The 12,508-nt window shown below is 34.0% G+C and overlaps 2 protein-coding genes across 3 annotated transcripts in view; both read left to right on the top strand.

Annotated features, from left to right (window-relative positions):
* The window catches only part of LOC143238455 (CXADR-like membrane protein), a 204,236-nt gene extending 198,749 nt beyond the window's left edge, over positions 1–5,487 (top strand). For both annotated transcript variants that reach the window (XM_076478702.1, XM_076478701.1), the window contains exon 4: positions 5,340–5,487. In XM_076478702.1, the coding sequence (XP_076334817.1) occupies positions 5,340–5,434 (95 nt within the window). In that variant the 3' untranslated portion in view covers positions 5,435–5,487. The remainder of the gene's footprint in view (positions 1–5,339) is intronic.
* LOC143238454 (uncharacterized) overlaps positions 5,430–12,508 on the top strand; it is a 30,843-nt gene continuing 23,764 nt past the window's right edge. Inside the window, exons 1-4 of the mRNA XM_076478700.1 lie at positions 5,430–5,541; positions 5,961–6,254; positions 7,302–7,592; positions 10,321–10,608. Of these exons, the coding sequence (XP_076334815.1) occupies positions 6,026–6,254; positions 7,302–7,592; positions 10,321–10,608 (808 nt within the window). The 5' untranslated portion in view covers positions 5,430–5,541; positions 5,961–6,025. The remainder of the gene's footprint in view (positions 5,542–5,960; positions 6,255–7,301; positions 7,593–10,320; positions 10,609–12,508) is intronic.

Here is a 12,508-nt window from a genome sequence, read left to right as displayed (position 1 = left end):
GAGGAGGACCAGTCTAACTATGATGTAATATTTAGTTACAATAACAAAGAGGAGGACCAGCCTAACTATGATGTAATATTTAGTTACAATAACAAAGAGCAGGGCAAGTATAACTATGATGTAATATTTAGTTACAATAACAAAGAGGAGGACCAGTCTAACTATGATGTAATATTTAGTTACAATAACAAAGAGGAGGACCAGTCTAACTATGATGTAATATTTAGTTACAATAACAAAGAGGAGGACCAGTCTAACTATGATGTAATATTTAGTTACAATAACAGAGGAGGACCAGTCTAACTATGATGTAATATTTAGTTACAATAACAGAGGAGGACCAGGCTAACTATGATGTAATATTTAATTACAATAACAAAGAGGAGGACCAGGCTAACTATGATGTAATATTTAGTTACAATAACAAAGAGGAGGACCAGTCTAACTATGATGTAATATTTAGTTACAATAACAAAGAGGAGGACCAGTCTAACTATGATGTAATATTTAGTTACAATAACAAAGAGGAGGACCAGTCTAACTATGATGTAATATTTAGTTACAATAACAAAGAGGAGGACCAGTCTAACTATGATGTAATATTTAGTTACAATAACAAAGAGGAGGACCAGTCTAACTATGATGTAATATTTAGTTACAATAACAGAGGAGGACCAGTCTAACTATGATGTAATATTTAGTTACAATAACAGAGGAGGACCAGTCTTACTATGATGTAATATTTAGTTACAATAATAAAGAGGAGGACCAGTCTAACTATGATGTAATATTTAGTTACAATAACAAAGAGAAGGACCAGTCTAACTATGACAGATATTTAGTTGTGCTTCTAAAGAGCATGACTAGTCTAACTATTATATTTAGCTGCACTTCTAAAGAACAGGACTAGTATAATTATGACGGTTATTTATTTGTGTTTCTAAAGAGTAGGATTTGTCTAACTGTGACGGATATTTGATTGTGCTTCTAAAGAGCAGGACTAGTCGAACTATGACGGAAATGTAGTTGCACTTCTAAAGAACAGGACTAGTCTAACTATGACGGACATTTAGTTGTGCTTATAAAGAGTAGAACTAGTCTAAATATCACGTGGATATTCAGTTGTGTTTTAAATAGCAGGATTAGTCTTACTATTACAGATATTTAATTGTGTTTTTAAAGAGCATGACTACTTTAACTATGACAGATATTTAGTTGTGCTTCTAAAGAGATGAACTAGTCTGAGTATCAGGTGGATATTTACTTGTGTTTCTAAAGAGTAGGAATAGTCTAACTAGGACAGATATTTAGTTTTGCATTTATAAAGCAGGACTAGTCTAACCATGACAGATATTTAGTTGTTTCTAAAGAGCAGGATTGATTTGACTATGACGGATATTTAGTTGTGTTTTTAGAGAATAGGACTTGTATAACTATGACGGATGCTTAGTTGTGCTTCTAAATTGCAGGAGTTACCTAACTATGACGGATAGTTAATTGTGTTTTTAAAGATCAGTTCTAGTCTAACTCTGACGGATATTTCGTTGTCCTTGTAAAGAGCGGAACAAGTCTAAGTATTACGTGGATAATTTGTTGCACTTTTAAAGAGCTGTGCTACTCTAACTATGACGGATATTTAGTTGTGTCTTTATAGAGCAGGATTAGTCTAACTATGACGGATATTTAGTTGTGTTTTTATAGAGCAGGATTAGTCTAACTATGACGGATATTTAGTTGTACTTCTAAAGAGCAGGACTAGTCTAATTATGATCTATATGTTTGCTTATTCCTTTGGAAAGCTTCAGCATTTTAATTATACGTGGTCCATAAAGTATATTATAAAAATTGTTACGAATCTTGTAAAACTATTGTTTGTATGAGGCTTAAAGTCTTAAAAGAATTGGATTATCGTTACGCCTATCAGTTGCAAAGAAAGATTAAGATATGTCAAAACTTTTTAAAGTTTTTTTTTCCCAATTTTTAAGATTTAACTACATTAGTTAGAAAGACGACAGCATGATGTTCGAGTAATCTTTACGTGTGATCGGTTACAGTCCTTAGCAAACATTTTAGGACATTTTAGTATTAAAATAAATCTCTCAAACGAGTATTCTGTGGTCCACCGATATACAGATTGTAGTGTATGTTTCACTGACACTTTTGTAGTTTGAGTGATGTAATAAGATACCACAGAGTATAGTAGTTGTGTCTTTAATACATGTCAGTTAATAGTTAACACATGGTGGTTATAACTTTGATAGTTATTCTTTTAACAATTAAAATCTTAATTGCTAGTCTAATGATGTCAGAATTCATAGTTAATATTTTATAACCATTAACATCTGATAAAAGCAATCTATTTGTACAGATTAATACTAAAACGTAAACCCGGTAGATAACGCAATTATTAATCAACAGTTTAAAAATATCCGGAATTTTTCATTGCACGTGGCTGTTATTGATTAGTGAATTGTTGTTGTTTCTTTTTAATGATCGTTTTAAATGTGTTCCGTAACTTCGTTCATGAGAAATACTGCACATTGCAACGTATAAGCAAATGTTATATTCACATAAAACTTATGAATCGTTTGTAGACTGTTAGTGTGTGATCAAAAAGCTCTCTTGTCTGTCTGTTCAACCAGCATGTTTCTGTGGGTAATCTGATCACAGATACTAATAAAACATTAATTACCTAACCTTACCTGTCATCTTTAAGAAGGGAGGTAACAAAGATTATCTTAAAATAAAAAAAGAATTGAGAATATTCAGAAATTCTCATTAAAACCTCATTTAAAGGTTAAAGCACCCCAACTAAAAACAATTCTAATTTTAATTTAAAGGCTAAAGCACTCCAACTAAAAACAATTATATCTTTAATTTAAAAGCTAAAGCACTCCAACTAAAAACAATTCTAACTTTAATTTAAAGGCTAAAGCACTCCAACTAAAAATAATTCTGACTTTAATTTAAAGGCTAAAGCACTCCAACTAAAAACAATTCTAACTTTAATTTAAAGGCTAAAGCACTCCAAATAAAACAATTCTAACTTTAATTTAAAAGCTAAAGCACTCCAACTAAAACAATTCTAACTTTAATTTAAAGGCTAAAGTACTCCAACTAAAAACAATTCTAACTTTATTCACCTTGTTAATTCAGGTCGACATCAGGTGTAACATTTTTATATTCTGTATATGTACATATTTTGACATGTGTCTAACATTTAAAAAGACATATAAAATTTAAGTATTAAACTCAAATAAATCAAAGTAAATCTGGTGTTTTTTAGAAAAATCTGTGATACCGTGATTTAGTATTACATTTTCAATTTCAATCGATTCGTTTATAATGTATGACACCTGGTGGTTTAACATGAGCTTAAGGTCTAATTCCGAAAAAAATTAGAGTTCGATTCTAGCGGGTAGTTTATTGAAGATCTTTTCGCTTTAAGAAGATCAAACGTGTTTTGTTTTTTTCTTAATTGCGCGCAAAGTTACACGAAGGCAATCTGCGATAGCCGTCCCTAAAGGGTGAACATGTTTGGTGTGACGGGGATTCGAACCCGCGACCTTCAGATTACGATTCGAGTGTCTTAACCACCTGGCCATGCCGTGCCCACCTCACTTCCTAATCTTGATGTTTTAAAGTAATAAATATTAAGTGAAACAATGTTGGTCTTCAGGAACGATTTTTTTTCAAACTTGTGTGTGTTAAATAATTTTCTCTTAATTCTTCGAATTCTTTGAGAACAAAGAAAATCAACTAATTAACTAATCACGTAATAAAAACTTTACTTAAGGACTATAATATCACACCAACACGTCCTCTTTCCTCTTAAACCAAACAAAACAAATTGACAGAATTATGCTATTAACACTTTTGTTGTTACTTAGGGACGTAGTGTTGCAAGTAAACAAAATGAATTTATGTATATCCTAAACAATGAACGTTCAATCATAAAATTCATAGAAAGTCCTCCACTGGTACAGCCGTAAGTCTACGCATTTACAACGCAATAATTAGTGGTTCGATTCCCCTCGGCGGACTTAGCAGGTAGCCCGATGTGGCTTTGCTATAAGGAAATTCACACTGTCTAGAGATAGATAAAAGTACATGCTTATTTATTTTAGAAATATTGTTCTTTATACATGGAGTAAATAATAATTCAATGAACGAACTTGATTATAAGACACGTAGTAAGGATGGAGGTTGTAATTTATAAATTACGGACAGAGAAATAAGATATCTACCACTAATAAAATTATGTTCAAAATTCAATAAGTTTATTTTTATCTTCAATGAATTAAAATAGTTTGGTTTTCTAAAGAAGCTTTTCTCTTCTTTTTAAGATAAACTATGAAGTTGTGGAAAAGGAAGTGGTATTTGTTAAAAGAAAAGTTAATTTAAATCAGTTCACTTGGGGAAAGGATTTGTTAATTAAAACCACCGTTTAAAAGAAGATAAAGTACTTGTTAAAAAAAAAAACAATGAATTTAATCAATCTTGTCTTACAGTACAAGCTTCAAAAACTAATCATGAAATTAACTGAACGACTGCTGAACTATTGTAATATAATTATATATAGTTTAATATTCAGGCCCGACATGGCCAGGTGGGTTGAAGCGTTCGACTTGTAATCTGAGGGTCACGGTTTCGAATCCCCGTCGTACCAAACATGCTCCCTCTTTCAGCCGTTTGGGGCGAAATAATATTACGATCAATCCCACTATTCACTGGTAAAAGAGTACCTTAAGAGTTGGCGGTGGAGGGTGATGACTAGCTGCCTTCCCTCTAGTCTTATGCTGCAAAATTAGGAACGGCTAGCGCAGATAGCCCTCGTGTAGCTTTGTGTGAAATATAAACCAAATCAAGTGCGGCCCGGCATAGCCAAGCGTGTTAAGACGTCATACTCGTGATCTGAGGGTTGCGGGTTCGCATCCCCGTCGCGCCAAACATGCTCGCCCTTTCACCCGTGGGGGCGTTATAATTTGACGGTCAATCCCACTATTCGTTGGTAAAAGAGTAGCCCAAGAGTTGGCGGTGGGTGGCGATAACTAGCTGCCTTCCCTCTAGTCTTACACTGCTATATTACGGACGGCTAGCGCAGGTAGCCCTCGAGTAGCTTTGCGTGAAATTCAAATCAAGTGAGGTTTACATTATGTTAATATACATAATTTCACACAATATTTATTGCTGTAAAATTTTGAGCTTATTTAGTGAATTTTACGCTTTTCACAAATTTTACCTCGAGTTTAACTACGGCCTCAGTTTTAAAACATTTCTGTATCACGAAACTATCTGGTAATCACTTCTTGGTACGAACAACCCTGTTTTAATGTCAGGGAAGCCTCGTCCTTCATTAACCTGGTGGAGAGAATATACACTGTTAGACGATGACTACACATTTATACCCGAGGATGTGGTGAAAACACGCTGAAAATAACGGAGTTGAAGCGTCAAGATCTTTGGTAATCTTGACGTGTCAAGCTTCTAATAACAACATCACAGTTCCGTCATCGTGTGCTGTAACTCTCGATCTAAACGGTAAGTAACCTTTAGAGTTAACAATGTTATCTTTCTACGATTATAAAATCCTGTTAACAGTTAATCTTTTGTTTAAATACAATGTGTTGGAAATATTAAGCGAAGAGTACAAAAACGAAGAGAAAACTCAAGTCACGTCTGAAGGAATTCGATCTTTATAAATATTTTATTGTGATTTTACTTTGGTGTTAAAATAAATAATTAATTAAATGTGTATGAATAAATATTATAAACATGATCCTTATGTGTAATAATATGTGTTTTGTAACTTTACAAAAATACAACTCGTTAACTTAACACAGTTCAAACTAAAACAGTTGTTCAAATAATTGACGACACGAATAGCATTTCGACCACAACTACACTGTACCATTATTTGTCTTTACTTTCACTCATATGATCTTATAATTCGAGAATAGTGAAGCCAGTGGAGGTTAAAATCCACCTTTACCAACGACCCTTATCGGCAGACAGTGAAGTTAATATGACTTGCACATCTAATGGATCTCGTCCTGCGGCAAAGATTACTTGGTGGAAAGGCAAGAAACAATTGCAGCACACTCGAGAGAGTATAAATCGAGTTGGCGTCAGCACTAGTATGCTGACGTTCGTGCCATCTGTTGATGACAATGGGAAATTCCTAATATGCAGAGCAGAGAACCCTCTAATTTCGAATAGTGTCCTAGAAGATGGATGGAAATTGGAAATTTACTGTAAGTTGCAAGATATCATTTTTACTTTAACTCTATATCTTTTTAAATGCTTGTCAGAAGTATGTTTCCTTTGTGAACTAAGACTGCATCATATTTTTCCCTCTTGTTTCTAAGAACCAACACCCCGAACTGTCAGCTTACGTTACATAAGAAATTCTCAATAAACAACAAAACTAATATTTATAAAAGTTTTATTTTCAACTAAAAGGAAATATTAAAACACGTAATGAGATCGTGTTAAGTTAATCTGTTTTATTAGCAGCGTTAAAAGCCTCCCTGTTTTATCAATCTTGTATCTGAAACCTATATTATACAAATTGATTTCCGTCGAATAATACATACGCAAAAGTACTGGTTACATAATGCAACTATTGTTTATTAATATATCATGTATCTTATTAAATAATAAAAATGTTTATTTAATGAATGGCCGAGTTTCAATAGCATTACTTATAAAATAAATGTATGTTTGTTTTTCTCAAACGACTTTCCTTGTCACACCAAACATGCTCGTTCTTACAACCATGGGGGCGTTATAAAGTGTCGATCAATCCCACTATTCGTTGGTAAAAGAGTGGTTCAAGAGTTGACGATGGGTGGAGATGACTAGCTGCCTTCTCTCTAGTCTTACACTGCTAAACTAGGGACGACTAGCGCAGATAGCTCTCGTGTAGCTTTGCGCGAAATTCAAAAACAAATGATTAATGTATCAATTTTGCTGCACAAAATCTACAATTTAATTCACATTTAATGTTTATCTTCTTCAAATCTTAACCTCTCCAACAGATGGACACTTACAATATGTTAAAAGTGTGGTTTCCATGTCTGTGGTAAACAGAGCATAAATATCCCATTTTGTAAGTACGTACCTAACAACAATGAACTTAAACATATTGAGAATATGCGCTACATTTGTTATTCTCGTATGTTGATGAAGTTCGCATCTTTCAACGATCCTGAATTGTTGTTGTTTTCTTTCATTGTAATAAAACAATATTAATGGTAATACCAGTAAACAATGACATCTATTTCTGTTTGTGGTTGCAGTTCCTCCTCAAGTCTCCCTTCATTTCAAAAATTTACCAACATCAGGTGAAATACAAGAAGGAAATGACGTTTACTTAGAATGTAACATCCGGTCGAATCCATGGATTCACTCCATCAGTTGGCAGTTCGAAGGACAAGATATTAAGACAAATCTCGTCTCTGGAATAATGATAACCAATCAGACATTAGTCATCCAACGAGTTCAGCTGTCTCACAGAGGTCATTTTACCTGTTCAGCGAGTAACACTGAAGGATTGGGCGTCAGCAACAAGATTTATATTAATATAAAATGTGTGTGTTGATATTTCGACTGTACTTGACGTATCGTTTAAAGGAAGTTTATTCATAACAGTTTTAAAATTTCAGTTTTATAACAATACAATTTGCACCTAGTTTTTAGTGCAACTAAATGATTTTAAATATTGACTTGCGTGTCTTTTCAAATTGATATTAATAGTTTTATAATTTCTAAAGGCTTTAGTTTTCCTACAAATGTGTGTAATCTATTATTAGATATATATTTATCTTTGTGGTTAGAATATTTGTTTCTGGCTTCACAAATCGTAAAATATTAAATTTTGGCTCTAGAGCTTTTAACTTTTAGTTTCGCTTATCCTTCATTTCAAATTCCTGAAACTCGGTTAACCCAAAAAACAAACAACTATTTTAGTGATGTTAGGAACCATATTTTTAATGGCCATATAAGGTTTTATTAAATATACTATTAGACTTATTGAAGAGTTGTATCACACAAACAACCCGACCTGTTTATGAAATCTAAATCCGTAAACAGTAAAACCTGTCAAAGCCGGAAATTGCATAGAGCGGCAACCTGTCCGGAATTACCAATATTTTGCATTATTATCTTCCCCGCTGGTACAGCGGTAAGTCTAGGGATTTACAACGCTAAAATCAGCGGTTCGAGTCCTCTCGGTGAACTCCGCAGGGAGCGAGATGCGACTTTACTGTAACAAAACACACATGCTCATTATAACGTAACTCTTAGATTAGGCCCGGCATGGCCTAGCGCGTAAGGCGTGCGACTCGTAATCCGAGGGTCGCGGGTTCGCGCTCCCGTCGCGCTAAACATGCTCGCCCTCCCAGCCGTGGGGGTGTATAATGTGACGGTCAATCCCACTATTCGTTGGTAAAAGAGTAGCCCAAGAGTTGGCGGTGGGTGGTGATGACTAGCTGCCTTCCCTCTAGTCTTACACTGCTAAATTAGGGACGGCTAGCACAGATAGCCCTCGAGTAGCTTTGTGCGAAATTCCAAAACAAACAAACAAACAAAACAAGCATTATTATCTTAAGATTTCTCTCATAACAACGCCCTCTATAGGGCGTAACTTGCGTAACGCGGACGGAAAACTATTTTTCAACTACCTCTTCTATCAACAAGTTGGTAGATAGGATTAGAACCTGAGTAAGGAGGAAAAAAAATGTTTTTGATTAAATATTAACTTATTTAATTAATAATTTCTTTAAATATTAATAATTTTTTGTTTAATTAATAATTTCTTTAAATATTAATAATTTTTTGTTTAATTAATAGTTTCTTTACATATTAATAATTTTTTGTTTAATTAATAATTTCTTTACATATTAATACATTTTTGTTTAATCAATAATTTATTTAAATGTTAATAAATTTTTGTTTATTTAATAATTTGTTTAAACATTAATAAATTCTCGGGCACTTTCATACAGTAAGTATTGCTTAAATATATTCTGTTCTTTTTTCTACCTTCATTATTTTTGCACATAAATTAGATTCATGATTCACAGAAGTACATGTCTTTTAAGTGCGAAATTCTACTATTTAAATAATTCTCACGAAAAAAATTAATTTCTATCTTCCCTAATTTTAAAATTTAGGGAAAATTTACTTAATACCCTCATTTTAAAAAAATCTACTGAATACCTTCATGTTTTTTAAAAGTTGTTTGTTATGACGATTCTAGTGAAATCCGAACTCTGATTGAGAAGATTGACACAGATGATTCTGTAAACGCGAAACGATTTGTGAACGTTGACAAGAGTGTTTTACCAGAAACTAATGAAATTGATTTAAAATCTATAATAGAATCGCAAGATGGTAACAGTGTGAGAGGTTCAGAAGATGAACAAAGTGGAAAAGATAGTGAGGAAATAGAAATTCCTACTTCATCACAAGTGTTAAGTTATATTAACGCTATCAAATTGTGTGCAAAAATGAAGGAGAAAAATGAACTTCATGAAAAGGTCGTAGAATTGGCGTTCTCTTTTAATCACATGAGAAAGCTCATTAAAAAAAACGAAACGGTTGAAATTGAACACTTTCTTCAAATAAATTTGATTAAGATTTTGCGTACTGATGTACATTTTGAGTGTCTATTTTTTTCTTATTCTAATAAATAGGCCCGGCATGGCCAAGCGCGTTAAGGCGTGCGACTCGTAATCTGAGGGTCGCGGGTTCGCATCCGCGTCGCGCCAAACATGTTCGCCCTCCCAGCCGTGGGGGCGTTATAATGTGACGGTCAATCCCACTATTCGTTGTTAAAAGAGTAGCCCAAGAGTTGGCAGTGGATGGTGATGACTAACTGCCTTCCCTCTAGTCTTACACTGCTAAATTAGGGACGGCTAGCACAGATAGCCCTCGAGTAGCTTTGTGCGAAATTCTAAAACAAACAAACAAATCTAATAAATATAGCATAAACAGTACAATAACTTTATTCACAAATGTCTTCCTTCCTTGAGTCGAGCAAGTATAACGTTCTGCTCAAACATTATATATAATTAAGGAAATGCATGTTCACTGTCTGAGCCATAAAACCTACTTAAGCCGGAAATTTTACTCGGCCCCTTGCGATTCCGCTTTAAACAGGTTCTACTCTAGTTAATTAATTAAAATTCGTAATAACCTTTTGTACGCGAATCCAAAATTCTAAGTTATTAACAATCGTTTTATTTGAATACTAACATATTTAGTCATGTTCTGATCACTTGTTTCGGTTGAGATGAAAGCTTTTCGTTACTTCAGATGCTCCTAAGTGCCGACCAGAACAGAAGACAATCTTTGGGGTCGCCAAGCAAGAGACAGTTCACGTGAGTTGCAGTCTAGTAGCTGATCCACTTGATGTCACTTTCAGCTGGATGTTTAACAGTTCCACCAAGCAGTCTGGTGAAATCCAATACCGTAGTAACAAGACCCACAGTGTGGCCATCTATACACCCAAGATGGACAACGATTACGGCACGTTGCTCTGTTGGGGTACTAATGATGTCGGGATTCAACGAAAACCATGTGTATTTACAATAATGCCTGCAGGTGTCTCAACCGTTTCCTACCTCTACGTATTCTCTTTTTTTAAAAATAATGAAAATTTTTAAGATAACACAACAACAAAACTTGTCTCTTAAGCAACTAATCGAGTCTAAAATTATTAGAATCACATCAATGTAAAACGAACTGTCATCTTAATAGATTCACGCCAATAATATAACTGAAAGTCCTGTTTTGTTAGAATCACGTTGGTATGATAACAAGACACAACTGTAACTTACTGGATTCTTAATAAGAGCAACAACTTGTACATTATTACTACGTTTAAATTAAGAAGATAAACTAAACGAACAGCCCAGTTTTACCCCTTCACCCTAGTTTGGTAAGATGAACTAACAGCATAAGTCTTACTACATTCACATTAGTAAGGTAAGTTTTACCCCTTCACCCTAGTTTGGTAAGATGAGCTAATAGCATAAGTCTTACTACATTCACATTAGTAAGGTAAGTTTTACCCGTTCACCCTAGTTTGGTAAGATGAACTAATAGCACAAGTCTTACTACATTCACACTAGTAAGGTAAGTTGAAAGGACAGTCCAATACCGTTTCTCACACATTCTAGATAATATAAAAACTTTTCAGTGTATTGGACCACGACACAATTTTACTTACTTTCCACTAATATAGGTAAGTAAGCCTTTCAGAGTACTTGGGGGATATTTTTCATATTTTCCAGCTATTATAATAAGTCTTCAAATGACTCGAGACTGTTTTCATACTTTCTAGATAATATAACAGCTCTCTAAGTTAATCGGGACGCGTTGTTTGTTGTTGTTGTTTTTTGTAATTTATAGTTACATAACAACGCTCCAGATTAATCGGAACTGTTCCAGAAATAAGTTTAAAAATTCTGTAATCAGAAAAGCCCCCACGGGAATGAGGTACCTAGTTCAACAGCTATTCTTTACGCAATCTTGTACCTAGTTCAAGAGCTATTCTTTACGCAATTTTGTTTCAGATGTGTGACGAGGAAAACTCTAGATTTACTAGTTTAGGTGTCAAACACCACACTCTACTCATCTCGATCACCTTGGGCACTGACATGGTTAATTACTGTGAACATTGACCTTAGGCACTATGTACACTAAATGGAACTTAGTTATTATGGTTACTGACTTTTGTTATTGTACACACACCTTCGGTTGTCCGTGATGACGAGAAAACCCACTTGTAGAGAAAAATATATATATGTAAAAACGGCTGGTTTGGGTTGAGAAAATTTTATTATGTAGAGGAGCGAACAACGTTTCGACCTTCTTCGGTTATCGTCAGGTTCAAGACGTTGTTCGCTCCTCTACATAATAAATTTTCTCAATCCATACCAGCCGTTTTTACATATAAACCTTCGGTTGAATTTAATAAAGGTAAAACAATGGACGCAAGAACATTACCTTATTACGTTACTGAATTCTAGAACACGACTCCTGGGGCCTGATGTGATGCACCAGGATTGTAAGTTAAGACTAATAGAACTTGAAACAATACGTTTGAAGCGGGTGTTACAACTATTGGGACGTAATATAATACGTTTAGATTAGGCGTTTGGACATGATATATTACGTCTGATTCGGGAATTACAGATACCATATCTTATAAATTTTACCCTCCTCATGTATTATAACCATCTGACGTTTGACGTATTAACGTAAATTTAAACTGACAAGATAAATATTGTATTTCTAATTTTCGTGTATAGATCATAACAGCATTTATTTCTTGGTTTGATATTTCGTTAGAAAACTAAATTTTTCTATATGTTAACTAAATATATTTAACTGTCAATGTAGCAAATTACCGAGAAAGAATAGTGTAAATGAATGTATTCAGAAGTAATGAGTCACGGTTACTGTATTAAAATAATTAATTATAAGATCTACCGCAAAG

This window comes from Tachypleus tridentatus, chromosome 13 (genome assembly GCF_004210375.1).
Source record: "Tachypleus tridentatus isolate NWPU-2018 chromosome 13, ASM421037v1, whole genome shotgun sequence".
Lineage (NCBI taxonomy): Eukaryota > Metazoa > Arthropoda > Merostomata > Xiphosura > Limulidae > Tachypleus > Tachypleus tridentatus.
The sequence above is the reverse complement of the archived record's forward strand: the minus strand, read 5'-3'. Positions and strand labels throughout refer to the sequence as shown.